At 46.1% G+C, this 27512-nt stretch overlaps 1 protein-coding gene and 1 long non-coding RNA gene across 2 annotated transcripts in view; one reads left to right on the forward strand and one right to left on the reverse strand.

The window, feature by feature from the left end:
* Positions 1-837: 837 nt before the first annotated feature.
* LOC134738470 (uncharacterized) lies at positions 838-8744 on the forward strand. Its single transcript, XR_010124211.1, has 2 exons — positions 838-7739; positions 8039-8744. It is a non-coding gene; the product is annotated as an uncharacterized LOC134738470 (long non-coding RNA).
* Positions 8745-16854: 8110 nt separating this feature from the next.
* The window catches only part of PARD6G (par-6 family cell polarity regulator gamma), a 97827-nt gene continuing 87169 nt past the window's right edge, over positions 16855-27512 (reverse strand). Inside the window, exon 3 of the mRNA XM_054460801.2 lies at positions 16855-20211. Coding sequence (XP_054316776.1) covers positions 19376-20211 — 836 coding nt within the window. The 3' untranslated portion in view covers positions 16855-19375. The remainder of the gene's footprint in view (positions 20212-27512) is intronic.

Genomic DNA, 27512 nt, shown 5'->3' on the forward strand with positions numbered 1-27512 from the left:
AATAGGTGTAACTACAGATTCCTGATGATTCTATACTGGTAGCCCCCCAAGTGCCAAAGAAGGTATGTAACTGGGGTGTCGGTGTTGTGAAGTTTCCTTCACTGTGGCTGTGTTCAGGGTCAGTGTGGAGGAGGTGCTGATCAGGAGGCAGCTGCCGTCTGGCGTGGTTGAATCCTCGCCTTTCTTTTGTTGTGTACGTTAGGGTTTCCCAGCCTCAGCACTGCTGACATTTTGGGTCAGGTAATTCTTTGTGGTGGGTGGCTGTTCTGTCACTGTAGGATGTTGAGCAGTGTCGTTAGACACTAGTAGCACCCATGTCCCTACTCTCTCCCCATTGTGGCCACCAAAAATGTCATTGCCAGGTGGTCCCTGGGGGGCAGAATCTCCTTGTCAGAACCCTGGTAAAAGAGCTGATTTCTTGGTGCAGTTTAGCTGTGGTAGAACTGTTCATGCTGTCTTTAATGTTATGCTAGTTGCTGGTTACTAGTTTTTTAGGATTAGAGATTAAAATTTGATAGAAGCTGAGCTTCAAAAAGCACATGTGGGAGTTCTTGCAAATGTAAGAAATTTATTATTTGAAAATGAAAAAAATGAGTAACAGATTAATAGTTGTGAACAAAGTTTAAACTTACTAAATTTAGAAGGAAGGAGTTTTTTAAATACAAAAAATTGTGTACTTTAAAATATTTAATCTACGCATGTAGCAGCAGCTTTAAAAATACTACACACTTGAAATCTATTCAGGTAAAACAGATTTAAATATAGCATACCATTTTAGCTTCTCTGAATTTTGTTGCTGTTCTTTTTTTTTTGAGACAGAGTCTCGCTCTTTTTCCCAGGCTGGAGTGCAGTGGCATGATCTCGGTTCACTGCAACCTCTGCCTCCTGGGTTCAAGCGATTCTTCCACCTCAGCCTCCCGAGTAGCTGGGATTATAGGCGCTCATGCCACCACGCCTGGCTAATTATTGTAGACGGGGTTTCACCATGTTGGCCAGGCTGGTCTTTAACTCCTGACCTCAGGTGATATGCCCGCCTAGGCCTCCCAAAGTGTTGGGATTACAGGCATGAGCCACCATGCCTGGCCAAAAATTTTTTATTGTAGACAGAATCTTGAGTGGTGCCCATGCTGGAATACAGTGGTGTGATCATAGCTCACTGCAGTCTCGAACTCCTGGCCTCAAGCTATCCTCCTGCCTCAGCCTTCTAAGTAGCTGAGGTGCCTACCCATCATGCCCAGATTATTTTAAACAGTTTTTGTAGTGATGGAGTTTTGCTGTGTCGCCCAGGCTGGGCTTGAACTCTTGGCCTCAAGCCATGCTGCCACCCCTCAGCCTCCCAAAGTGCTGGGATTACAGGCATGAGCCACCAGGCTGGGCCTCTGTTACCCTTTTTTAGCAGCTATTTTAGTCTGATGACTGTTGTGTGCAGTGTCTTAGATTCACTAAACAAAGCAGCAGTTAATTAAGCGTTAATTAAGCATTAATTAAGAAAACTTAGCCCCAGAACTGTCCTAATTTTCAAGGTCTTTTTAGAAAATAGCACACATGTACTAACTGCTTGATATTGCTAGGAAAGGGGCTGCATACTTGATGATAGTCATCCTTGCTGCCTCCTGTGCCTGTGGCATGGCCATCAGCATGCGTTCTCACGTTTAGTCCTACAGAGTGAGTGGTAGTCTCCTCTCACACCTGAGGAAATTGAGGCATGGAGGTAAATGACTTGCCTGAGGTGGAGGCCTGTGAGGGTGGACAGTGCTAGAGTGATAGCTGAGTGGCTTCTAACATGTATTATCCCATTTAAATCTCGCAATAACCCTATAGGTATTAAGTTGTCTGTGTTTTACAGAGTCTGAAGAAACAAGCTCAGAGGCAGAGTTGGCTAGCTGTTCCAGTTTGCCAAGAACTTGAGTGATTTCTCTAGACTTCAGTGCTAAAAAGGAACCTCTTAGGCAGAGGGGACAAGCTCGTCACTCCACTCAAATTTCAGTTTGCCCAGGAAGACATGTTGCTTATCAGTAGTACAATATTATCATTAGACCTGTACATTGCCCTTTGGGTATCAGGGTGAATAGGGCATCCTGATCCTAGACATCCTTTTTCTGGTGGTGCTGTCAACAATAACAACATAGAGATGGTTACCAGAGCAGTTCCTATGTGCCAGGTGCCATTCTAAACATTTTGCATGTTAAATTTGATAGTGACAATATATTAGTGACGAAGAATGATAGTCCTGAGTTAGTGAAAAAACGATAAAAAACGCATGTAGTTTTGCTGTTTAGATTCTCTCTGCTGAATTTTCATGAACTAAGGAACAAAATTGCCATCTATGAAGTACTGCTGGAAATTTCTCTTACGGCTATTAAGTGTCCAGTTTCTTCAAGCTAATTTCTTTTCATAGGTGGTGAAAGTAAATGTGAAATGTTTCTGATGATAAGGGCTTACTTTGTAGCACACCTGCTAACTTAGGCTTCTCTGCAAGTTCGGCTTTCTGTTGTGCAGATGCTACATCACAGCTTTAGAATTCTGATTTTTGATCATTTGTCCTAAGTACTAAGTCTTTAATATTAACTACAAGTTTAAATATCATTTTAGCACTATAGAGGTTATGTAGGGAAGCTGTCTTCACATTTTGTGAATGTGCCTAAAAATACATTACCCAGCACTTCACGTTCTTCAGATCCTAAACTCAGGAGTTTCTTAATTTATGATCCATGAACTCCCTTGGGTAAAAAGTGTAAATATGTGACCTAGAAGGTTGGAAAAATGTTAAAGTCTAGAATATTATCAGATTTTTCATAATAGAGAGTTAAAATGAGAATGTACTTACACTACCAACCTCAAAGACCTATGCTTATATGGGGACTGCTGTCTAGGAGACCACCTTTAAAGTAGATTAAATGCCAGAGCCTGTGGTGTCTGAAAGGGATCTTTAGGCCCATCATGGTGTCCAGTTCAAAACAAATACTAATACCAGTCATTCACGCAAATGATTCAGCTGTGCATTTTGAGAGGAAAAATATATGTAAGGTTGCTAAACAGTAGCTAGTGTTGTTCTTCATGGCCTTTTAAAGAGGGTGCTCCGGACCCACTTATCTTCATTTTGCTCATCACCAGCAACATGATTTCTTTTTTTTTGCCTTCTCATCTCTGAACTAAACATTATTTCTTTTAAAAAAGAAAATACATGAAATCCTTTTCAGAAGGCAACTTTCCGATAAGAATTTAAGATATTTAAAGTGTAAACTAAACTTTGGCAGCCACATAGACATGTTTGCTGTATGCAAACTAAGCTGTGAGGTCATACTTTCAAATACAAATTCAGAATTAATTGCAATGAATCAATGTATTTTTTTTCCAGAAATTGTGTAGTTTCCTACAGTTTTGAACCCATGATATGGAAAGTTTAATGTTAAATAATTTGTCATTCACCTAAAAGTGTACTAAAAAAATAGAACATTAGCAATGAATCATAAGGCTTTAGTGGTTCAGTGGTTTTTCTGACAGTAATCTTTCTGTGTTAGATGTATGTATATCTTGAAAGAGTCATAAAATTCATAAAAACGTCCTGTGAGAGTCACAGATGCATTCACTCGTTGGACTTCCTGGCCTGCTACCAAGCAGCTTGTTTAGAATGGGAAGACTGAATATATGGAAAAACCACACAAGATAGTTTGCTGAAAATAAAAACAATTCAAACTCCAAGCATCACATATATGTAATTAGGATCCCAAATTTGGACTCTTATAAGCTACAAATGCTTGGAAGAGTCCCTGTGTAGGTCCAGATTGGAGGTCTCATTACAACAAGGAAAGTGATCTTTGGTCCTAAAAAGGATGGGAGATTCATCCACTGTTTGTTATTATATTGTGGAAAACAACTTATGAAAATAACTGGGAATTTATAAGAGGTCATTTTAAAGAGATTAAGGATTTTTTAGAGAAGGTCATTTTTGGCTATTAAAACATTTTTCTAGGTTTTATATGTGCTTTCAAGTGATTAAATATATCAATAAGACTACACGAAAGGAGAGGACAGAATTGAAGGGGAGGGCAAGGATTTTTGGAATGCACTTGGGAATTCCAAGTTCAGCCCTGCTCTGTTCCAGCCCCACGACCCCTTTGGGATGAAGCAGCTTGGGTGTCTAATTGTGTTGGTTCTAAGGCTGGCACTCCTCTGGTTATGTCTCACATGTTGTTAGAAAATTGATAACCTCATCCCAGAACTGCACATTGTATTTACAGTGGTTCTCTGTACCCCGTTTCCTAGTCACAAACGACTTCACTTCTGACTTCATTTTTTTATTCATAGGTGATAGTAGTGATCATCTTTGTCTAATAAGCTCCTAATTGAGAAGTGAGCAGAATACATATAGATCAACACCCAGTGCTGTACATTTTCCAGCCATTTCCTAGCTATTTATAGCATCGGTTTTTGTTTTTGTTTTTTTGCTTTGATATAATATTCCATGTTTAACTGGTTTGATAAATTAGGGTAAAAGTTGAGATACTAAAAATAGATGTGTTGCTACTAAGATGCTAAACATGGTTTCAGTTCAGTATCTTATGAAAAACAAAGTTCAGTATGAAATCTGGTTAGTAATAAAGTTAGACTGTCTAGGGACATCACCATGTCCATCAGTTCTTACCTATTTGAGTCCTACTTAGAAATCCTTAAAAACGTTTTTAGAATGCACATGGATTTGTCTAAATTAAACTTCTAGTTTCCAGGGTCAAAATACTTACCCATAATGTCTGAAGGACTTGGTAAAATTTAACAATATCCTCGGTCTAATTTCTCAATACTAAAGAAGTTGTGACTATGACTACATAAGCTTCTACATCTGAGAACCCATGCCAAGTTGTTGCTCCCTTGGCCTGCTTTTCCGTTTACAAAAAGTGGGGGTGGGAGCAGTAGGATGATTCCTTCTGTGTTTCTTAAAAGATGTTTTCAGTATAATCATGTTTATTTTCCATGTGCTAGAAGTGGGGACTGGATCTTTGCCATTTCCTGAACAGTTAATTAGCAAGCTGCTTACCTGCAGTGATCTGCAAATTCATTGATGCCACACCCTGCTCTCCTGAAGGGTTGTCATGGTGGCTGCAGGTAAAGACTGGACAGGCAGATTCAGAGTTCAGAAAACAGCGTATTCCTGAGCGGGACTAGATGTCTTTTTGCTTTCTAATATAAAGTCCAGATCATTTGAACTCAGACTTCGGAGATTAGCGTAACTGTCTTGATAAGTTTGCCCTCTTTACATCTCTCTGTAACAAGGTCTTTCTGCCTATGGTAGCCCTCCGGAGAAGTGATGTGCAGAAGAGATCACCAGGAAGAACGTGCCAGAATGATTGCTTTTATTTAAAATCTACCATCCATTAACTTAAAGGTTAAGCTGCCACCTACGTTTGGCAATGTTATATGCTTCCAACAGTGTTTTCTCACTGTTAAAACGTTTGTGCATATAACTTAAGATTATAGAGTATACATACTCGATCAGCAATAGTATAAATATTTTACCATAGGGCTAATACTGCAGACCTTTCTTCCTAAAGCAGTAAAGTATCTTGGACCAAATTTCCCTGGTTATATTACCACATACATTTATCTCCTATTAAAGTTTATATTGACTTTAGATAACATTTCCAGTAGTAGAAAGATGCTAATGAAATATAAAGGGCAACTTGCGGCCTGATAAAATTACACGATGAGGTGCTTCAACTGTTGAACACAGTGAAGTAGCTGCTGAGCTGGTTATGTCCCTTGTGATTTTTTTGTATTGAGTTCATTTGAATCTTTCCAAGTTGACCCTGTGTGTCTGCTTTGTTTCAGTGGCCTTAGCAGAGGTGTACAGTACCCTTTCATTTACGAGATCAGGGGAGTACCACAAATCTAAAACCTAAGAATAAAGGGTGAGATTAAAGCATGTTACTCTGACTCTACATCATTTTGGGTAAAATGTGATCTTCATTACTACTTTCATATATATAGGTTTCTAAAATTTGTTGAAATCAGTCATTAACGCTGGACCAGAAGAGTTCAGGTGGATTAATCTGTCATCACTGTGGGCTCTTGGGGGTATGGCAGGCTTGAGTCTGTTTAGATTGCTTCCAAGCCCTTTCTGTTGATTTCGTCCCATTTTATCTACAGCCCCTATGTGAGTTGGTGTTACATTGCTGTTGACCAAAAGCCTGAACTGCCCTAGAGATTTAAATTCTAATATTTACTTGCCAGGCGCTAATGGACACAATCATAACCCAAAATGAAAATAGAGTAAATCAAATAGCTTTTTTTCTGCTGTGAATTCAGTTGGCATCTGGATATTTGAATAGACCAATTAAAAATCCAAGTATCTTGGCAACTTCATTGCTGCATCTTAGTGTTTAAATTACAGCAGTATTAGAGATATAAACCAAACATACCTTATCTAACATCCCCCAAAACTCATCAATTCTAATTCTAGTTAGAAAGTCTTCAAGACTCCTGTCTAAAGCTTTGATTTGTAATAAATAGGATTAACTAAGTTGGTGCATTTATGAATAGAATCTTTAACAGTTTTTAAGAACTCTGCAAAGAATAGCATTGGTTATTAACTTGATAATTTCATTAAATTTTTTTCTTGAGACAGGGTCTCACTCTGTCGCCCAGGCTGGAGTGCAGTGGTGTGTGTGATCTCGGCTCACCGTAGCCTCCGCCTCTCGGGCTCAAGCGCTCCTCCGGGCTCGGCCTTTCGAAGTGCTGGGACTACACGCGTGAGGCACTGTGCCTGGCCAACTTGATAATTTCAATAGCAAAACTGAGTATCCTATAGGATGCTTGTTTCTTAGTTGGTATAAGTTGCTAAGTAGAAGTAATCATCAATTCAACTCGATAAATCTGGTGGGTTTTGTGTTTCGTTCGTGTCATTTGTGAGCCCGACGGGAAGAGTGGAGCCCCGCGCTGTGGTGCCTGTGTGCGTGCGTTTTAAAGCGTGTTGGAAACGTCTACAATGGCAGCGCAACCGGCAGCCACGCGGCCTTGGCCACCCCCGAGCTCACGGCCGCAGCTCGGCCCGGGCCCCCTGGACGTCCGGCCTGGGCAGGGGCCGCCGCCTCCGAACGCATCTCTCTGCCTCCCTGGGACAAGGCGGCCGAGGGAGGAGAGCGGACAGGACTGCGCTGTGGCTGGACGGCGGATGAGGCTTCTTTCAACAAGGCGAGTTTCAGTGAGAAATGCGTGATGCTTTTGATGTTTCAACAGAATATTGTTTCTAAGATGATGTATCTTGCATGTTTGGCACTTGAGGGGGTGCTCATCTTTTGATTCCGCTATTGAGGTAGAGGCGGGACGCGGGAAGCAGCTTTCCGTAAGACCCGCCCACCCTTGCCCTGTCAGTTTACCATTGCCATGGCAACACCCGGAAGTTGCCGCCCTCTTTCCATGGCAACACCCTGACGGCCGAAAGTTACCGCACTTATTCCAGAAATCTCTGCAAAATCTGTCAGTTTGCATGTAATTAACAGTGGGTATAAATGTGAGTGCAGCCCTGTCCTGTCAGCTGCTGCCCTGGGCGCACTGCCTTTGGGGTCACTGTGGTTGCTCCTGCGCTTCAGCGGGACTAGAAGCTGCCGCCCACGAGCAGCGGGGAAGAAATCTTTCTGGGAAAAGCCAGGAGCCCTCCGAGGCTAAGTCCAGTTTGGGGGCTCACCAGCCTTGCATCATTCTGAGTCCTGTACTGGAGGCAGATCAGGCTGCATCTCCTCAGGGTGAGTACTTGTGGCCTCAGGGTAAAGGGCTTTTCTTAGGACGCGAGGCCATTGCTGGGAGAGGCAGATTAGGCTGGGGATCTGGACTCCGTTCCTAGCATCTGCTACCTCAGGATGGAGATGAAAATGCTATAAAATGTTTAACCGTGTGATAACAACTCTCCTAGAAAGGAAAGGGGATGCTCCTGAGGAGACTCAGTGCTCCCCACAGAACTCCCCAACGATCCCAGATGGGAGAAGCTGAGCCGCACTGGTGCTGCCCTCACTCCGGGAGTGAAACGTGGCTGTGATTTCCACAGGTGACAGAAACCAGGCAGTGATTCAACTCGTATTTGACTTTCACATTCTCCAGCAATGTTCTTCAATCTGGGAAGGGTAGAAAATTAAAGAAAGGTAAGGAGAGTTAAGAAATGAGATCATTTCAAAGTAGGTGCAGTCTTGAAGCCCAAATGAATTACAAGATCCAGTTTGAAAGCTGCTGCAGAAGTGATTGCAGAATCGCACGGTGGCCCCGGAATGGGGAACTGCTGCTGAAAGAGGTCAGAAAGGGTGGGGACTGAATTTCGGGTAAGAGGACGCCAGTGATTCTGGAGCACGCGGCCTTCAGCCACGCCTGCGTTCACACGTACATTATTTCAGACTCACTCCAAGTTTACATCTCTAAGCCCATCCAAGCCATGGCAGCGCGAACCTCTCCCTCCCCCAGCTCAAGGCCTCTGGGCCCCCAGGACAGAGGACGGAAGAAGAGCCAGCCCTTCCTGGCTCAGGGGTGCCGGGACCCCGTGATGGCTGCTGTGCCTCTCCTGAGGTGCCAGGTGAGAGCTGAGACTTCTGCTCCCGTTGCACCAGCTCCGTTTGTCTCCAGGCGCAGTGTCAGTCTCGTTCTTTAAGCCCTTCTGAGGTCCCATCAGCACAGGTCCCGTCTTACCTGGAAAGGCTTGTTGCCTTCTGCCTGGGACTTTTTATTCTGTGCTTTTCTTTTGGATATTAAATTTCATATCCACGCTTGCTTGTCACTCAGACCTTATTGCCCTCTCCCTCCCATTGGAACACTCTAGTCATTTCCGTTTTCAACTAGGAACCAGCCTCATTCATGGTGAGAAATTAATGCTCCCTGGGTGTGGTCAGCAGACGGTATCAAACCATGCAATCTTTTAAGGTCCATTCAAACACAGACCTCCAAAATGATTTATTGTTACACATATTCTGGTCATAAGGCGTTTTCAAATCATAGGTAAACAGGACAGTGTGTGTGTGCAAAAGAATGATTGTGCCCAGGAATCTCGGTAAACAGGTCAACTAAGAGCCCAAAATATATTTCTGGAGTGCTTACACCCAGAAGTGAGTACTGATTTGCTTTTAATTAATATTTGGAATGTATGGGGTGCCAGGAGGACCCAAGTATAAAGTATTTATGTGGGTGGTGAGACGAGGAGTGATTTTGTTGTGTTTTTATATTTTAAATTTTAAAAATGAATGTGCATTTAGTCCTCAAAATATAAGTGGTGTCCCACTTAACAGTGCTACCAGTTGGAAAAAGTGATTAACCCCATTTACCCATTAATTTATTGTATATAAAGTTGTTGCTGTCATTGTTGAAATTAGGTGCTGCTAGATTGTGCAAGTATCAAAGTTCAAAAAAAGTGGGTCATCTGATTGGTTGTTGATCACTGCAACAGCAAAGTTCTAGGCAATTAATGTTTTTGTTACTTTTGAAACATAAGGGCAAGGAATTAACAAAAAGTGTGCAGGACAGGGACAACTCCTCCACCCTGTCCTCATAACAATGTTCTTGAAGTTTGCTTTTTCTTCTCTACCACTTGCATTTGCTAAGCAGAAAGTGTTGGGGTGTGTACCCCACAGGAGTGGTTCACGGAGGTGATGCTGCCCTGGCACCAGCACCCTGAGGTGAGGAGACTGCATTGGGGCAGGCAAGGGGCCAGGAGAGAGCAAACAAGTATTATTTTTCCTGTGTGTAGACTCATATTTAATAACTGTTGAAGAAAAAAGCCTTAACACCACACGTAGCAAGTTTTAATAGAGTTCTCTGATTACCTTGGTCCCATGGCTGACCAGTGACCGCCATTATGCCTGCAGAGATGGGATGGTGAGCCATCATTTCTCCTTCCTCTTTCCTGAAACTAGTTCTGATACCATCAGTGGCTTAGTCTCTATATGTCCATCAGATCTTGCCCAATGCTGGGGACAAAACATGAATGAAATGGAGTTACCCCTCAAAGAGCTCCCAGCTCTAAAGCCATGATCCTGTGCTCCATCAATACACAGGAGGAAGGGGGAAGGCGGATGTTCCGGGAGGAGCAGAGAAGGCTTCACAGAGGGAGGCAGCACAGCCGACCTCGAGTGTGAAGGGAAGCTGCAGGGGAAGTGCGGAGCAGTCCCTTTCAGGCCAAGCAACAGCACAAAATACCTTTGAGACACAGACATACGAGAGGCACAGCTCGTTTGAGGGGCATTGAAGAGTTTAGGGCACAGAATTGGACTTCAGGGTTAAGTTCAGGACCTGGGATCAGAGTCTGATAAGTTTAAAGGTTCTTGAAATAATTCTAGTAAATAAATAAATGTGGTAAGACAGTGCAGCAGTACAGGTGCAGAAGCTTCAGAAGCCGTCCTTTCTCCTCTCCTCATCCTCTTCCTTCCCTCTCAGCCCTAAACTGAGGCAGAGTGAAGAGGGCTCCAACTGGCAGAGGAAGAACTGGTGGTGCTTGGAGTTGGCTGTGGAGCCAAGCAGGGTGGTGAGGAAGGGTCCCCTGGGGAAGGTGAAAATGGCCCCTGTCAGTGTGAGTGGGACTGGGAGGCTGAGAGGTAGCTGTGAAGGGGCATCGGGCCTGGAGATGGGGGAGGGCACCTGTGTGGGGAAGAGGGTGGTGGTGGTGACGGGAGGTTGGTGGTTACATTCAGGGGACTGATCAGCACACAAGTATATTGAGGATAATGGGAGCAGGTTTCTTACAAACAAGGAAAGGAAGAATCAATAGAGATGTAAATGTGTGTGTGCACATGTATGTTTGTATGTGAGAGAGAGAGAAAGATCATCTCCAACACCACCCTCAGGTTTAGTGAGTTTCAGAAAGAACTCACAGGCTTCAGAAGTCATTCTGCTCATGGCTGCAGTCTTCCTAAGGGGATACTGTAAGGGGAAAAGGCACAAGGCAAAGGCTGCAGGAAGCCTGTGTGAGCTGTGAGCATCCTCTTCTAGGGCAGTCAGGCGGGATGCTCCTGACTCCTCCAGCAGTGAGCTGTGATGATGTGTGAGGTGCTGTCTACCAGGATGCTTGCCTGAGCCTGAGTCCTGTGTGTGGTTTGGGAGATTGGTCCCATAGGCACACAGGAGGCTACAGAACCCTGGAAGAAAATTGGGGGTTCATTGTAAGTCACATCATTTGTATGAATTGTCCAGAAATTGGACAAAAGGGTGCAGGTGATGCATGTTTCTAAGTGTGCAAAACGCTCATGCTACTGTGTGCAAAACACTCATGCTACTGTGTGCAAAACACTCATGCTACTGTGTGCAAAACACTCATGCTACTGTGTCCAAAACACTCATGCTACTGTGTGCAAAACACTCATGCTACTGTGTGCAAAACACTCATGCTACTGTGTCCAACTTTTTTGGCTTCTCTGGGCCACAGTGGAAGAATAATTGTCTTGGGCCACACATAAAATACACTAACACTAGTAATAGCTGATGAGCTAAAAAAAAAAAAAAAGTCCATGCATAATTTTCATGATAATCTTATTAAAAAGTGGGCAAAGAACATGAATAGACATTTTTCAAAAGAAGACATACATATGGCCAACAGGTATATGTAAAAATGCTCAACATCACTAATCATCAGAGAAATGCAAATTAAACCACAAGATATCTCATCTTGCCCTTGTCAGAATGGCTGTTATTCAAAAAGTCCCAAAACAGATGTTGACAAGGATGCAGAGAAAAGGGAACTCTTAATACACTGTGGGAATGTAAAGTAGTACAACCTCTATGGAAAACTGTGGAGATTTCTCAAAGAACAAAAAATAGAACTACCATTTGATCCAGCAATCTTCCTACTGTGTATCTACCTAAAAGAAAAGAAATCAATATATCAAAAAGATACATGCACTCTTATGTTTATCGCAGTACTATTCACAATAGCAAAGATACAGAAATTAGCCTGAGTGTCCATCAGTGGATGACTGGATAAAGAAAATATGGTATATATATATACACAGTGGAATACTATCCAGTCCTAACAGAGAATAAAATAATGTCTTTAGTGACAACATGCATAGATTGGAGGTCGGTATCTTAAACAGGTCAGATCCCAAAAGACAAATATCATGTGTTCTCACTCATGAGTGGTAGCTAATTTTACGTGTGCACATGGATGTAGAGAGTGGAATTGGAGACTTGGAAGGGTGAGAGGGTAGGAGGTGGGTGGGTGATGAGAACTTAAGGAGTACAATGTATGTTATTTGGGTGACGATACCCTAAAAGCCCTCACTTGACCAGCACACGTTGTATGCATATATCCAATTAGGCACGGACTTTTTTTTTTTTTTTTTTTTTTTTAAAAGATCATCAGCTATTGTTAGTGTATGCATGCTGAATAGCGTATCCAAAACTATACTTGTACCCCACGGATTTATACAAATAAAAAAATGGTTACTAGTAAGGATGACTGTAAGATTTCTACTTAGATTACTATTGTAGTAGCATTCACCTAAGACATTCTTTGTCCAAAATACTTTCATATACAAAAATCATGATTCCAAGAAAGTGAAGAAACAGGATGCTCAGAGAAAGGATTGCCCGTTTCTCACTGATGGTCTTTCTATGGGTCAGTGGTGCTGAGCAGGGAATATTCCCTTTAATATTTTCAACAGCAACTTGAGTGACCCTTTACTTATAAGCAGACTTTTAATTCCAAATTTTTGTTTGTTTGTTTTTTTGAGATGGAGTGTCGCTCTGTTGCCCAGGCTGGAGTGCAGTGGCGCGATCTCAGCTCACTGCAAGCTCCACTTCCCAGGTTCATGCCGTTCTCCTGCCTCAGCCTCCCGAGTAGCTGGGACTACAGGCACACACCACCATGCCCGGCTAATTTTTCTTGCATTTTTAATTGAGACGGGGTTTCACTGTGTTAGCCAGGATGGTCTTGATCTCCAGACCTTGTGATCCGCCCGCCTCGGCCTCCCAAAGTGCTGGGATTACAGGCATGTGCCACCACGCCCGGCTAGTTTTGTATTTTTAGTAGAGACGGGGTTTCTCCATGTTGGTCAGGCTGGTCTCGAACTCCCAACCTCAGGTGATCCACCTGCCTCAGCCTCCCAAAGTGCTGGGATTACAGGCATAAGCCACCGCACCCAGCCTAATTCCAAAGTTTGACCGAGGAATGAAGTCACTTACACTGGATGACAGAGTCTGCCTATTGCTGGCCAGAATAGACAGTGAAGGTGCATTGCCAAATACATCAAAGGTGGTGGATGGTGTCTTTCCTTAGCCAGACTGTGTGGATAAACATTGCATTTCTATTTATTTTTTTTGAGACAGGGTCTCACTCTGTCGCCCAGGCTGGAGTGCAGTGGTGCAGTCATAGCTCACTGCAGCCTTGACCTCCTAGGATCAAGCGATCTTCCCACCTCAGCCACCTGAGTAGCTGGGACTACTTTTTTTATTTTAGGCAAAGAGAATGTACTTGGCTAATTATAAAAACATTTTTTTGTAGAGACAAGTCTGTGTTGCCCAGGCTGGTCTTGAACCCCTGAGCTCAAGAGATCCACCTTGGCCTCCCAGAGTGATAAGATTACAGGCACGAACCACTGCACCCAGCCTGCATTTCTAGAACTGATAGATGGGGTGAGAAAAACACTGACACCAGAACACACAGGTGCAAATTATGGCTCTGAAAAGTATTTGTGTGATATTAGAAATATTAGTGTGCCTTCATTTTCTCATCTGAAAAGTAATGGTAAATGGTAAAAATTTACAATATCCTCCTTCTGGCTGTTTTTCTTGTCATTTATTGATAAATGAATTATGTGTTGTCTTTTGTTTGTTGCCTGTTTCTGAAGCATGAACTCCAAGGAAACATTGGTTTACTCATCCACACTAAGTAGGATTGTTAGTAATCGTTAGTAACTGAACATCAGGGAGAATATGACAGCCTCTGAATAAAGAGCTTATGCTGGCATGGGAAACAAATGCAAAACCGTCGTGGCAAGCAGAAGGCATGAAGTCGGGGTTTCAGTGTTTCGCCTGTTGCCTGTTACCACCCATTACACAGAAGTAGATTTGGGACTCAGGTACTCTTATTAGTTTGTGAGGTGCCCTCTGCAGCCCAGTTACTGAAAGTAGATTTGGGGCTCAGATCCTGTCATCCATGTATGTGGCGCCCTCTGCAGTCTGGTTCTGTGCAGTTCTCTCTTTAGGACTGGTAGTCTCTGGCCCAGTTCTGTGGAGGTGGTTTTCCGTCTCTGATTCTCTCATCAGTGTGTGCTGGTCTTTGGAGTCTAATTAATTCGAAGTTGATTTTGGATATTATCCTCATTCGTGTGTGGTGCTCCCTGTGGTCTGGCTATGTGGAAGTCGATTTTGGATTCTGATCCTGTCATACATCTGGCATTCTGCAGTCCCATCATATGGCACTGTGCCCTTCTTATGCTGCAGTCTTATTATGAGAAAGGAGGTTCCATACTCTGATCCTCTCATCTGTACGTTTAGGTTCCATACTCTGATCCTCTCATCTGTACGTTTGAGTCTCTGCAGTCTGGCCTCAGATGGGTTTCACATAGGGTGTGTAATTTGGCTCTGAAGTGGTAAGACAGACTTTTCTGTCATCACGGCCATGTTGCTTAATAGCTCACTTGACAGTCTGCTGGAAGTACAATTCTTGTAAAAGAGCTCTTGCCTGGCACTTTGTCTTGAGAGCAAGGGGACTCAAGTCAAGAAATAATGTGTTTATCTTCAAAGCTCCCTGGGAAAGCAAATTTGGAAAATGGCACTCATTTTCTGGGTTGCAAGACCAATGATGAATCATGTTGTTTGCTTTTTATTACTGTTATAGAGTTTATGTCTCTCCTTGGGAACATGGCTCAGTATTGAAAACATTCTCAATACCCTCAAGTTGTTGTTTTTTCCCCATGAGGATAAAGGAGAATAAAACACAAGATAAATGAGGAAAGGTAAGAGAGAAAAAAGAATTTGTATATTGATTTGGAGTGTCTTCAGGAATAAATAGAAGATGTTCAAAGCAGAAAGGACAACGTTAAGAAGACTAGATGTATAGATGTGGCACCAGAATGGTGGTGGTGGGAGATAATTCAAAAAATAGTATTTGTGCACTTAGGAAATACTTTTGCAGGTTACCTGATGTGAAATTACAATATTGATACCAGCACATAACATCCTAGAGGGAAATCCTATGTGCTTGTTGGGTAGGGTCTTGGTCATCAAGTCCAAGTTTATAGGCAAGTCCTGTAAGCTTGGGGGATTAGCCAATGGTTCTCAAATGTGATTCCTGCACCAGCAGCATCAGCATCTACTGGGAACTTGTTAGAAATGAAAATTCTCAAACCCCACTCAAGTTCCTTAAATCTGAGCCTCTGGGGTAATCCAGGCACTCTTTTATTTGTGTTGTTTTTTTGAGACGGAGTTTGCTCTGCTGCCCAGGCTGGAGTGCAGTGGTGTGATCTTGGCTAACTGCAACCTCAGCCTCCCGGGTTCCAGTGATTCACCTGCCCCAGCCTCCAGAGTAGCTGGGATTACAGGTGCACGCCACCGTGCCCAGCTATTTTTTTGTATTTTTAGTAGAGCCGGCATTTCGCCATCTTGGCCAGGCTGGTCTCAAACTCCTGACTTCAGGCAATCTGCCCGCCTTGGCCTCCCAAAGTGCTGGGAATACAGGTATGCGCCACTGTGCCTGGCCAGCAGGCGCTCTTTAAACAAGCTGTTCGAGGGGATGAGGGTTCACCCTCTGGTTTGTTTGAAACAGGAGGTCCTTGAGCTCACGCTGAGCAGCTTACCTTTCCAGAAAAGGGCAAGCTGGAAATCAGCTAAGTAGGTTCATACTTTCAGTAGGAATGGTACACATTAAGTAACTTAGTGCATTTGGGAACTGGCCATTAGTGCAGCCTTACACCATTTTAATAAACTATTCAGACTGTGTGAGTTTTAGTGCTGCCATAAAAAACTTCATACTTTTAAAATGCAAGGATCAACAGTTGAGCCTACCACACTTGGTTCATACTTGCATCCTTTAAAAACATTCCACAGAGGTGCAGGTAACATGTCCTTCTGTTGGAAAATTTAGATTTTCACTAAAATAGATTTCACAACAATCATGGCATTTTTTTAGATACCTTTGCACCTTGCCACAAAACTCTCACTCTCTGTGATCATTTTATGTGAAACCATAAAATATTAAATACCCTCACTGAATTGTGAATAAATTTGCCATATGATGTGGACTACCAGGTCAGGGAAACCCAAGCCTGAGGCCACACCCAGCTGGCAGCCAGGGGCACATGTGGCCTCTGCTCACACTTAAGCCTCGTATCTCATCCTGCTGAAACCGGACATTAGTTTTGGAGAGTGTACCCAGTGTTGGCACTTGACTCCTGCCTCATCAGACTGGGGGGGGTCAACTGTCCAGCCGCCAACAGTCCACAGTTGCTGTGGGGACTCAGCAGGTGGCGAGTACTTGTGAAGCTCCTAGTGGGGTACCTGTGCTGCTTCCAGGATGCTGGTGCTCAATGTGATCACATCTGTAATTTGCTGAGTAAATGAATTTGTAATTGTAATTTGAATCTTGATGGCTGCCAGAACGACAGTGTTAATGAAAACCGCACCAACCAGGGCATATTTAGGAAGGGCTGTATGCTGTATAAATATTCAGAAAAGCTTTTTCAAAAAGACTTCGAGAGAGGGTTCTGGACTGTCATCTGTCTGAGCTTGGGCCCATTTTTTCATCTACTTTCCTCAGAGAATGTGTGCAGATTCAGTGAAAGATGGCACATGATAGGCACTTGATAAATCTGTCATTCTCTTTTTGAGGGATTACTTTATCTCTGGTATTCTCTTCCACTTAAAACACAGCTGAAATATTCATGCGTTTTGTTTACTCAAAAGTCAAAAAAGTTTTTATTCTCTGATATATAAAACCAAGAAAACTTTAATACATAATATGACATAGTTTTGTTTTTTTAAAAGGAGAAAGTGGCAGAAGTACAGACCTGTGTAGAAAAATACACTCAAGCAGCTGTTCTAAGCAGTAATTCCTAAAAGTATGAATAGCACACAAATCTCAGTGAAAGCCTCATTTCTTTAAAAAACTCACATTTGCTTAACAACTTAAAATGTGATAAGAAATATAACCTTCCTTCTTGATAGCCAACCCAGTTATATAACAGACATTCAGGAATCAGCAATAACTTAGTAAAAGAACATTTCCTTTGTGAGAGTAACATTATTAGTTTTAGTTCCACAAAAACCGCTTCTGACTGCTGGGGCACTGAACGACATGCCCTTCATCAGAGAGCAAGTCGGGGGGCGGATCCTCACCGGAGAGGTCGTGGGGAAGCATCTTTGGTCTTCTTTGTGCTTAGGAACAAAGGGCCAGCAATTCATTGCATACAAATAACATCAAACACAGGTGCAGGAATTCAAAACTCCTCAGCAAAAGCTATTTCTTACAAATAGAACTTGCTTTTCACTTAATATTCAGAAAAAATGAAAATGCTGAGATGCAGTTTTCCCTCTTAGCAGTCCCATGTTCACGAAGTCAGGACAGTTCTGCCACTGACCAGCAGGTGGTGCTGGACCACAAGGAGAAGCAGCGGGAGGTACGCAGCTCCGACAACCTAGAAAATATTTCTTTACCTGTATCTGTATGAAAGATTTGGTCAGAGTTCTCAAAGTATAAATGTAACATTTTAGTCAAGCAAAACACATTATATAAAATTTAATTGTATCAAATAGGAATTTTTAAAATTACTAAATATATAGATGTTGCTGGAAGATCAACATAAAGTGAGGATGAATTTAGTATTTGTTAAAAATCACTAAGTTCCACATGACTTCTTATAGTTAAAAGTGAGAACTAACAGTGACCATTCTAGAAATGAAAATTAGCATGTATTGTGACTTACAAAAAGAAACGTCTGTTTCAAAAAACAAAGATGAGAACTCACACACAAATGACTGCGTTCTCAAAGCCATTGCTGGATGTGTGCGATGCTTATCCTTCATTTCTGCTGAAAACATTTCAGAAATCTCCCTCAGAGTCTGTCAACCCACAGGAAAAGGGTCATCTTAGAGGCTTACATCCCAAATGGGACTGCTGAGCCCAGTCCAGCAGAACTGCTGCTTCCTACCCTGGATTTCCCCTTGAGGCTGAATGGGCCACCTATGTGGGTCACAAAAATAGCCCCTGGTGCGGTGCGGTGGCTCACGCCTATAATCCTAGCATTTTTGGAGGCTGAGGTGGGACGGATCACCTGAGGTCAGGAGTTCAAGACCAGCCTGACCAACGTGGTGAAATCCCATCTCTACTAAAAATACAAAAATTAGCTGGGTATGGTGGCATGTGCCTGTCCCAGCTCCTTGGGAGGCTGAGGCAGGAGAATCACTTGAACCCAGGAGGCGGAGGTTGCAGTGAGCTGAGATCCCTCCAGCCTGGATGACAGAACAAGACTCTGTGTCTCAAAACAAAAAAAAAAAAAACAGCCCCGGAACAATTCCACAGCTGCGGGTGCCATAAGTGTGCTGGTGGGAGCTCTCCTGTCCCAAGCGAATTATGACTATGAACAGTGTGAAAATCTGGAATTCATCTCCATGGTTGTACATGGACAGGTTTGGGTGTATTTCTTCTTTTTTTTTTCCGAGACAGAGTCTTGCTCTGTCACCCAGGCTGGAGTGCAGTGGTGCGATCTCAGCTCACTGCAACCTCTGCCTCCCGGGTTCAAGCGATTCTCCTGCCTCAGCCTCCCAAGTAGCTGGGATTACAGGCGCCTGCCACCACACCTGGCTAATTTTTATACTTTTAGTAGAGACGGGGTTTCACCATGTTGGCCATGCTGGTCTCGACCTCCTAACCTCGTGATCCGCCCACGTAGGCCTCCCAAAGTGCTGGGATTACAGGCGTGAGCCACCGCACCTGGCTGCATTCCTTATTAAAAACCAGCCTCTTGTCACATACATCAGCACAGTCGGCCTCGCCTACAAGTCAGCAGAGAGCACAGCAAGAATGCTGAGACATATTGCATGGGCCAACTTAAAAACATGAATTTGACTATTTTTAAAAAGTAATTTTAAAGCTTCACTTTAAAAACAAAGTATTTGTAAAAATTTTAAAAAGCTTTTTTGCACTTGGTCAGATCTTTTCTATCACTTTGCAAAGGCGCCAAGACCTGCTCTCAGGCCTGGTATAGAGTGTGTCTACAGGCGTTCATTTTAAGTTCTGTGGCGAAATTCTATAAAAATAGGCAATATTTGTGTTTTTATATCCAGAAGTTGAAACAAAGAGCAGGGTTGTTTTTGTGGTCACAAAAACAAGAAAAAATGAGGGGATGCAGTCTGCAGGTCCTGTCCCTGTCCTTACCGGGGAACTGGAGCTAGGATTTGGGGGCCTCTCCAGAGTCTAGAGCGTGACCGCGGGCCCGTGCTCCTCCACGCCGCCTGGCGGCAGCGCCAGACTGTGACGTGGGTCGGCCCGCAGGGAGCTGAGCAGCCGCTGGAGGCCGCCGTCCAGGGCCAGGTCCCGCTGCAGCCGCTGCGCCAGGCCCGCGCCATTGACCCGGGAGAGGCTGCCTGCGGGCGCGCCCGGGGTCTGGGGGGGACGTGCAGGCTCCAGTGTGCCCTCGATGACGACGTCGTTGTCCTCATCGCTCTCCGCCTCGTCGGGGTGGAAGTTCTGCAGGACGCGCGGGGCGGGGGGACCCACGAGGCCCGCGGTGCCGTCCGAGGGCGGTCCCGAGCTGCCCAACGCGCGGCCGCCACGCACCACGTTGTTGCGCTGGTTGGCGGGCTTGACGGTGACGATGAGGTTGTGGCTGTTGGCGATCATCATGTCCGTGACCTGGTCCAGCGTCTTCCCGGCCACCTCAATGCCGTTCACCTCCAGGACCTCGTCATTCACAGCCAGCAGCCCGGTGCTCTCCGCCAGGCCCCCGGGTACCATGCGCGAGATGAAGATGCCGGGCACCTTCTCCAGCCCGTGCGGGGTCACGCGCACGCTGGCGCCATCGCGGATGTAGAAGCCCAGCGGCTTCTCGCAGCCGTGCCGGTGCAGCCGCACTCGCCGGTGCGTCTCGGGGACCAGGTCCACATCGATGATGGACGATACGGGGCGGAAGTCGCGCGGGAGGCCGATGTCCAGGTGTGCACGCCGCCGGGGTCCTTCGTCACGCAGCGCGCCCAGCGCCCGCCTGCGCCTGCACAGCGAGCCCGCGCCGAGGCTGCCACGCTCGGCCTCCTCTGCGGGAGAGGGGACAGTTAGAGCGGACACACAACCGAGCCCCGCCTGAGCCCTCGGCCGTCATACACCTGGCACTGCTGTTCCATCTGCGTGACGCCGAAGCACCGAGGGTGCACAGGAGCATTCCAGACCTGCAGGCTGAGCTGAAATCAGGCAAGCTCAAGTGCAGTCCCCTAAAATTAACTCTCTAGCGCTCTCCTACGGCTCCACAGGCACCAAACCAAAGGACTTAGAGATTATAAGGTGCTAGCAGGCACCTGCAGCAGAGAGAATCAGAGCAGTAGAGGGTTTGGGGCCTGGAGGGCTGGCGAGTGCCTCAGCCTTCTGGGAGGCAGCAGGCTGGACTGGGGACTTCTTAAGCTCTGCCCATTCTCCCATATTTCCTTCTCTCAACTGTAAGACGGAGGCTCGTTTCTTTTTTTCTAAGGTTAATTACAACTAAGAGAGACCTTTCCTGCTTTTTTCTTTTCTATGTGCAAGCCCCACAGTGTCTGCTAGCCAGCATTCAAGGCCCCTGAAGGTGTCGCTCAGTCGGGCGTGTGAGCATTTCCCTGCATTTTTGGTTAGCAGCTGATGAGGGGAGATAAGTAGAGGAAGGAGTGGGAGCAGAGGATGGCTGCTTCCCTTCTGTGAGGTCCCGCACAGTCAGTGCTGTTTGTAGGTAGATGAAGCCTCAAGGCTCACCAACATGCCCAGCCTCACCTGGGGGCTGCACAGCTCCCTTCCTCAGGTCTCCCAGGGACCCTGTGGGATCCGCCTGGGCATGACACATTTGTGGCAGTGTGGAAACTTTACCCTAAAGTTGGGCTACTGCAAAATAAAATGAAAGCCCACTGAATTAATCAAGCAGAAACGTTGTAAGGAGCTTAGTCTGAAGTAAAAATTTTAAGTGAAGAGACTGGTGGCATTTGGAAACTCTGAATAATGCATTTTCCTCATGTAAGAAAAAAAAATCTTGTTTTATTACTTTAATTTTTATATGAAGCCTCTTTTGTTCTCGACACACAAGACTCTGTAAGACAGGCGTCTCGGGGAGCAGAGGGAAGGGCTTGCTCTGTGAGGCTTGGTCCTGTGGCGTTGGCGGCATCCACAGCAGCCTGCTCTTTGGGCTGGGGAGGCTCACTGCTTTGCTTTGCCAGTGAAAGCCAGGAGGACCGGGAGTCCAGGCAGCAGCAACGCCATAAACAGGCGCTCCTCAGAGCAGAGACCTCCAGGCTCCAGGGGTCAGTCTGGCTTCTGCATTTCGGTGAGCAGGCAGGGCCCATTATGACTTGCTTTGGAGATGGGGAATGCTGGTTGACAGTTCTGGAAAGGACTCGAAGACAAATTACTTCCACCATGGAGGCAACTTTCAGGCAGCTTGGAGAGGAGGCCAATGCTCAGGCATCACATCTCTCAACCCAGCAGAGCCCATAGCTGCCTAGACAACGAGAAGGCCCTAGCACAGGCTCTGCAACATGCTCCAGACAGCAGGGTTAATGCACCCTGGAGCTGGGATGCCCCAGCATGAGGACTGTCTTCCTGGGAGCTGGCATCCTGGCCAGCACTCAACACATGCTGCTCAGTGACGGAACCCATCCATCATCAATCAGTTATCAGCATAATTTATTACCCACTGACACAGTAAGGTCTGGAAGGACTTTTGAAATAAGATGACTTTTAAAGACTATACCTGTAAACCCTGTTTACCCTGATGTGATTATTATGCATTGTATGCCTGTATCAAAATCTCACATAACCCATAAATATATATACCTAATATGTACCCACAAAAATAAAAAAAAAATTACACTTGTAATACTTCTTCCCAGCTGCGACCACCGGGGCTGGGTGTGCATGTCTATCGAGTCCTTTCCTGCACACTCACACGTACACATGGATATGGTTGTGCTTGTTTTATAGAAATGGGATCTCAGTTCCTGGCCAGCACCTGGCCTCTCTGCACCTCACAGACTCTGCAGATGCTTACTCGGTGACTTCAGGGATACAGATGAGTGGATAAAGTCCCTAACCCTGAAGCGAGTGGGAGAGATACAGACTGAATTTTACATACAGCCACGCGGAGAGCACCGTGAGACTGGATGTGCACAGGATATGATGGGAACGGTGCGGGGCATCTAGGGAGGTGCTGCCCGGGGTGTGGGGATCAACAACAGAAAGAGAAGACGCCAGAGGGTGAGGGGCACAGAGCTCCTCTTCCCATGATGAGGAGAGACTGTACCTGGAGAGTCCATCTGGTCTGGCTGTTGCCGCAGGTTTGGATTAACCAAGGGCCTGGGACAGAGTGGGCTCTCCCTGGACTAAAAGCTAAACCTCAACGAAGGCATCTGCCTCATGATGTGCTCATTCTAAGTGGGAGGGACTGTGGATCCACGGGGCCGCAGATGGAAGTGTGTGGCAGTGTCCGAGGTACAGTGCTCTGCCTGGTTTCCATGATATGGGCTCTTCCCAAGGGGTCTCCTTGGATGACAAATCTATGCACTTTCAAGAAGGCAACCCCTCTGGCAAACTCATGCCTGCAAGAACATTGTGGTGCAGGTGGCCATCCACATGCTCCTCCTTGGGGACAGGCCCTGGCTCAGGGCCATGAGCAGCAGGGCCCAGGAGAAGAGACTGAGGTTTTATGCAGGGCAGGTGAGGCCTGAGATGCTGAGGGTAGGGGAGTAAGAAATGGTGCATGTCCATGTGTGAAACAGCCTGGCCGCCTGTCCCACACACGGGCAGAGTACAGTGAGGCTTGGCCTGGGAGAGGTGACACCTACTGTTCCAAGCATCTTCTTTCTACCACTGACTCACAGAGTTTCAGATTCAATTTCACCTCCCTGTGAGAGCCGCTTGTCTTCAAGTCCCAGTTCACGGCCACCCATCCCGGGAGCCCCATCCCTGTTCCGCATGGTGCATTCCCTTCCACCAAAACCACAAACCTGTCTGCATCACAAGGGCCAGGTGGAAGCATCTCAGCCATCCCCACAGGGCAGCAAGTGCTCTGGCCGCGGTGCACGGTGGACTGGATTGAGGCTCAAGCCCAGAACTGTAGGATACAGAGAAGGGCACAACGGGCCAGGCCCCTCCTTGTAAGGGGCTTATAAATCACTTAGGTAGACCAGGGCTCCCTGCACCAATAAAAGCAAGTGTGCGGACCTCTGCTTCCCAGAAGTCACGTAGTTCTTCCTATCCCTCCTAAGTTCAATGAAAACCCTGGATGTTACACACAAAACAAATATAAGATGACACAGGAGAGAAGTCGCACTAGCTAGGGCCTCAGGACCGGAGAAGCAACATGGCAGCAGCTCCTTGGGTTTTCTTTTAGCCTCGTCATCCCAGACCTGGAGCTGAAGGCACCAGCAACCTGGATGCACCAACAGGCATATACCAAAAAGCCCCATCAAAAGTCTGCTCTGTCTGTACAAAGATCAGAAAGAGGCAGCCTAAAAGGATGGAACACGTGTGGACAATAACTACCCCACCTGCTGCAGCCCACACACACAGCCTGGAGCTTCACCTCCTGAAGGCTAGAATGGGTGCCCAACAGCCCCTGGCTCTGGTGCTAGAGAGACTAAGCAGGGAGTGAGGACCTGGCCTTTGTCTTTTGTCCATGGGCCCCACAGTCTTGAATGGGCCTCTCCTCCCTCAAAACACTTAGGGGCCATCCTAACAGCTCCTCCTCCCGGCCAAGTCCCAACTACTGCAAATCCCTTCCCTGCACTCCAAACCCTCCAACCCGTGAGGGGCGTTGCCTCTGTGATGTGCTCTCCATATGTCTAAAAGGCTCCAGCTTTTAACTTTCATGGTTGGGTGTTTCCACTGGGTCCACACTGCTCTTCACGTCACAACTGAATGTCATGCCCATAGTAAGAGGATGAAACGGGGGGGTCCTGGGCCTTCAAGGACTTGAGCAGAGGGAGCCTTGTTTACCCACCTAACAATAATGTAAAATATAATCCTAGCCAACCTCAAATTAAACCTTTTGAAAATATGTAATGGGGAACCTGCCCCCAATATTTCAACGTTGGTTCTTTCTATTTTCCATAAATGTCGGCCAGCTGAGAAAGAGAAAGAGTACAAAGAGAGGAATTTTACAGCTGGGCCACCAGGGATGACATCACCTATCAGTAGGACTGTGATGCCCACCTGAGCCTCAAACCAGCAAGTTTTTTATTAAGGGTGTCAAAAGGGGAGGCAGTGTAAAACAGGGAGTAGGTACAAAGATCACATGCTTCAAAAGGCAAAAAGCAGAAGTACTAATAAGGGTCTAACAAAGATCACATGCTTCTGAGGGAACAGGACAAAAGGAAAAAGCAGAACCACTGATAAGCATCCAACAAACACAAGGCAAAGGGCAAAAGCAGAACCACTGATAAGGGTCTATGTTCAGCGGTGCACGTATTGTCTTGATAAACATCTTCAACAACAGAAAACAGGGTTCGAGAGCAGAGAACCGGTCTGACCACAAATTTACCAGGGCAGAGTTTTTCCCCACCCTAGTAAGCCTGAAGGTTCTGCAGGAGACCAGGGCGTATCTCAGTCCTTATCTCAACCACATAAGACAGACAGTCCCCGAGTGGCCGTTTATAGACCTCCCCCTAGGAATGCATTCCTTTCCCAGTATTAATATTCCTTGCTAAGAAAAGAATTGAGTGACCTCTCTCCTGCTTCCACGTCCATTTATAGGCTCTCTGCAAGAAGAAAAATATGGCTCTTTTTGCCTGACCCTGCAGGCAGTCAGACCTTATGGTTGTCTTCCCCTGTTCCCTAAAAATAGCTGTTATTCTGTTCTTTTTCAAGGTGCACTGATATCATATTGTTCAAACACACGTTTTACAATTTGTACAGTTAACACAATTATCACAGTGCTCCTGAGGTGACGTACATCCTCAGCTTACGAAGATAACAGGATTAAGAGATTAAAGACAGGCATAAGAAATTATAAAAGTATTATTTGAGAACTGATAAATGTCCAAGAAATCTTCACAATTTATGTTCCTCTGCTGTGGTTCCAGCCGGTCCCTCCGTTCGGGCTCCCTGACTTCCCGCAACAGATATGTCTTTGCCTCTAAAACTTTAGTAAAGGTTTGTTTTTAAAAAACATGATGTTGAACTGTTAACCTCCAGGAAGTTGCCAGAAAACATTATAATTTATCATTTCCACTGGGTGCGCTGGCTCATACCTGTAATCCCAGCACTTTGGAGGGCCAAGGTGGGTGGATCACCTGAGGTCAGGAGTTCAAAACCAGCCTGACCAACATGGTGAAACCCCGTCTCTACTAAAAATACAAAAATTAGCTGGGTGTTGTGGCATCCACCTGTAATCCCAGCTAGTAGGGAGACTGAGGCAGGAGAATCGCTTGAATCCGGACAGCGGAGGTTGCAGTGAGCTGAGATTGTGCCATTGCACTCCAACCTGGGCAACAAGAGCAAAACTCCATCTCAAAAAAAAAAAAAAAAATTATCATTTCCACTTATTTCCTAACATAGCTACCACTTTGTCACCATTTGGACCTGTAAACAAATGTGACTGTTCCCCTGTATTTTTCCTTCTGAGATGAAGGCAGGCATGTCAGTGGCACACAGCCTCAGCTCACGGACATCATATGGTCAGGTCGGCACCAACACAGCACACCACCCCAATCATTAGTGTGTTCCTCCTCTCCAACGCACCCCAAGCAGAACAAAGGCCCAGATGCAGGGCTGTTAGCGTCTCTCTTGGCAGCCCCACCTGGGTGCTGGAAGGCCCCACTGTATTCTGCCAAGCAGGCAACACAGTCTGGGTCACGTGTGCCATGGCAGACACTGCTGGTGTGACCCTCGGTCATGGGGGCATCAGGACGCCTTATCTCAGTGGAAAGTTTCCACCTCCCTTAGAATCTAAAGGCGTTAACAAGTTCATTGAAAACGATCAATTACAACCTCCTCAATGGTCAGATCTAGTCGTCCCATAGGAAACACAACAGCTCAGTGGCAGCTTTTTTGCAGTAGCATTTTCAATTTTCTGGTAAATGTCCTCTGTAGAGAGCGTCAGACAAGCAGGGGAGGTGCGTGCCCGTTTCACCCTGTCCTGACTCCTTACATCCTCAGAGCACGAGACAGTCCACAGGCTGCTCACTCCCCATTTCCACCTTCCCAGGGAACTTCAGGGGAGTGCACTAGCCCTCCCTGCAGACCAGGAAGGTCTGATCCTCCCCCCACCGTAGGGGGACTGTTCTCACAGAAGTCCCTTCAGGGCCCCTTCTCCACACCACAGCCACCTCTTTTGGGGCCCCACAACTGCAAACACTTGAGGATCCAACAAACCGGAGCCCCCTTTGACCTCGGTCGTGGTGGCCAGACCCTAACATCCCACGCTGACCCCTCTGGCCTTGGCCCTGTGCTCCAAGGGAGTTTCAGCGTATGTAAAGGTGCAGGGCTCGGTGTCACCATATGGAATAATTACCACTTTTCAGTGCAAGACTCTGGCCAATCAAAACAGTGAAAGTTAACAAGTGACACCCACTGGGCCTCACGGGCCACACCCCCGCTGTGGGTCCTCTGTTGTGGTTCCTGCCTGAGAGCATCATGTTGCGTGTGGACGTGTGTGCAGGATAACACATGGGCAGTGTTGCGTGTGGACGTGTTGCAGGATAACACATGGGCAGTGTTGCGTGTGGACGTGTTGCAGGATAACACATGGGCAGTGTTGCGTGGGGACATGTGTGCAGGATAACACACGGGCAGTGCTGAGGACAGGGCACGGCTCTTCATGCAGTAGCTCACTCAGGGCAGCAAGCTTGGAGCAGGTACTCCTGGGGACACAGGCTCAGGGATTCAGGGCCCCGGAATGGCCTGGACAGGGAAGGTCTTTTGTGTAACCCCCATGACAGGCAGGGCAGCAGCAACGCTTCACCATGTTTCCAGACAGACTTGGGGTCCTGGGAGGAGGCGCTGCAGAGGGTGGAGCTGGGGCCATGAGATGTGCCCAGGCCTGTCCTCTCTTCCTCCCCCAGCGTCTCTGATGCTCTGAGCTGCGTAGGGAGGACGATCATGGGAACACGGCCTAAGATGAATGCCCGGGGGTTTTGAGCAGCAGGGAATGTATCCCCTCATGGTGCAGCACGTCTCAGCAGCAGGCACACAGAGCACCCTGTACAAAGGCAGGTTCTGAACCCCTGGGCCTGGGGTGCAGCTCGAGGACACTCAGGTGAGGTCGATGCCATGGGTTCATAAACTAATTCTGAATAACAGGAGGCTGATGAGCTAAGTAATGTCTATCACTGTCAAATGGCTGTGTGAGCTGAAAGATGAACACGTTCATAGGCAGGGGGCA

The sequence above is a fragment of the Pongo pygmaeus genome, chromosome 17 (genome assembly GCF_028885625.2).
Source record: "Pongo pygmaeus isolate AG05252 chromosome 17, NHGRI_mPonPyg2-v2.0_pri, whole genome shotgun sequence".
NCBI lineage: Eukaryota > Metazoa > Chordata > Mammalia > Primates > Hominidae > Pongo > Pongo pygmaeus.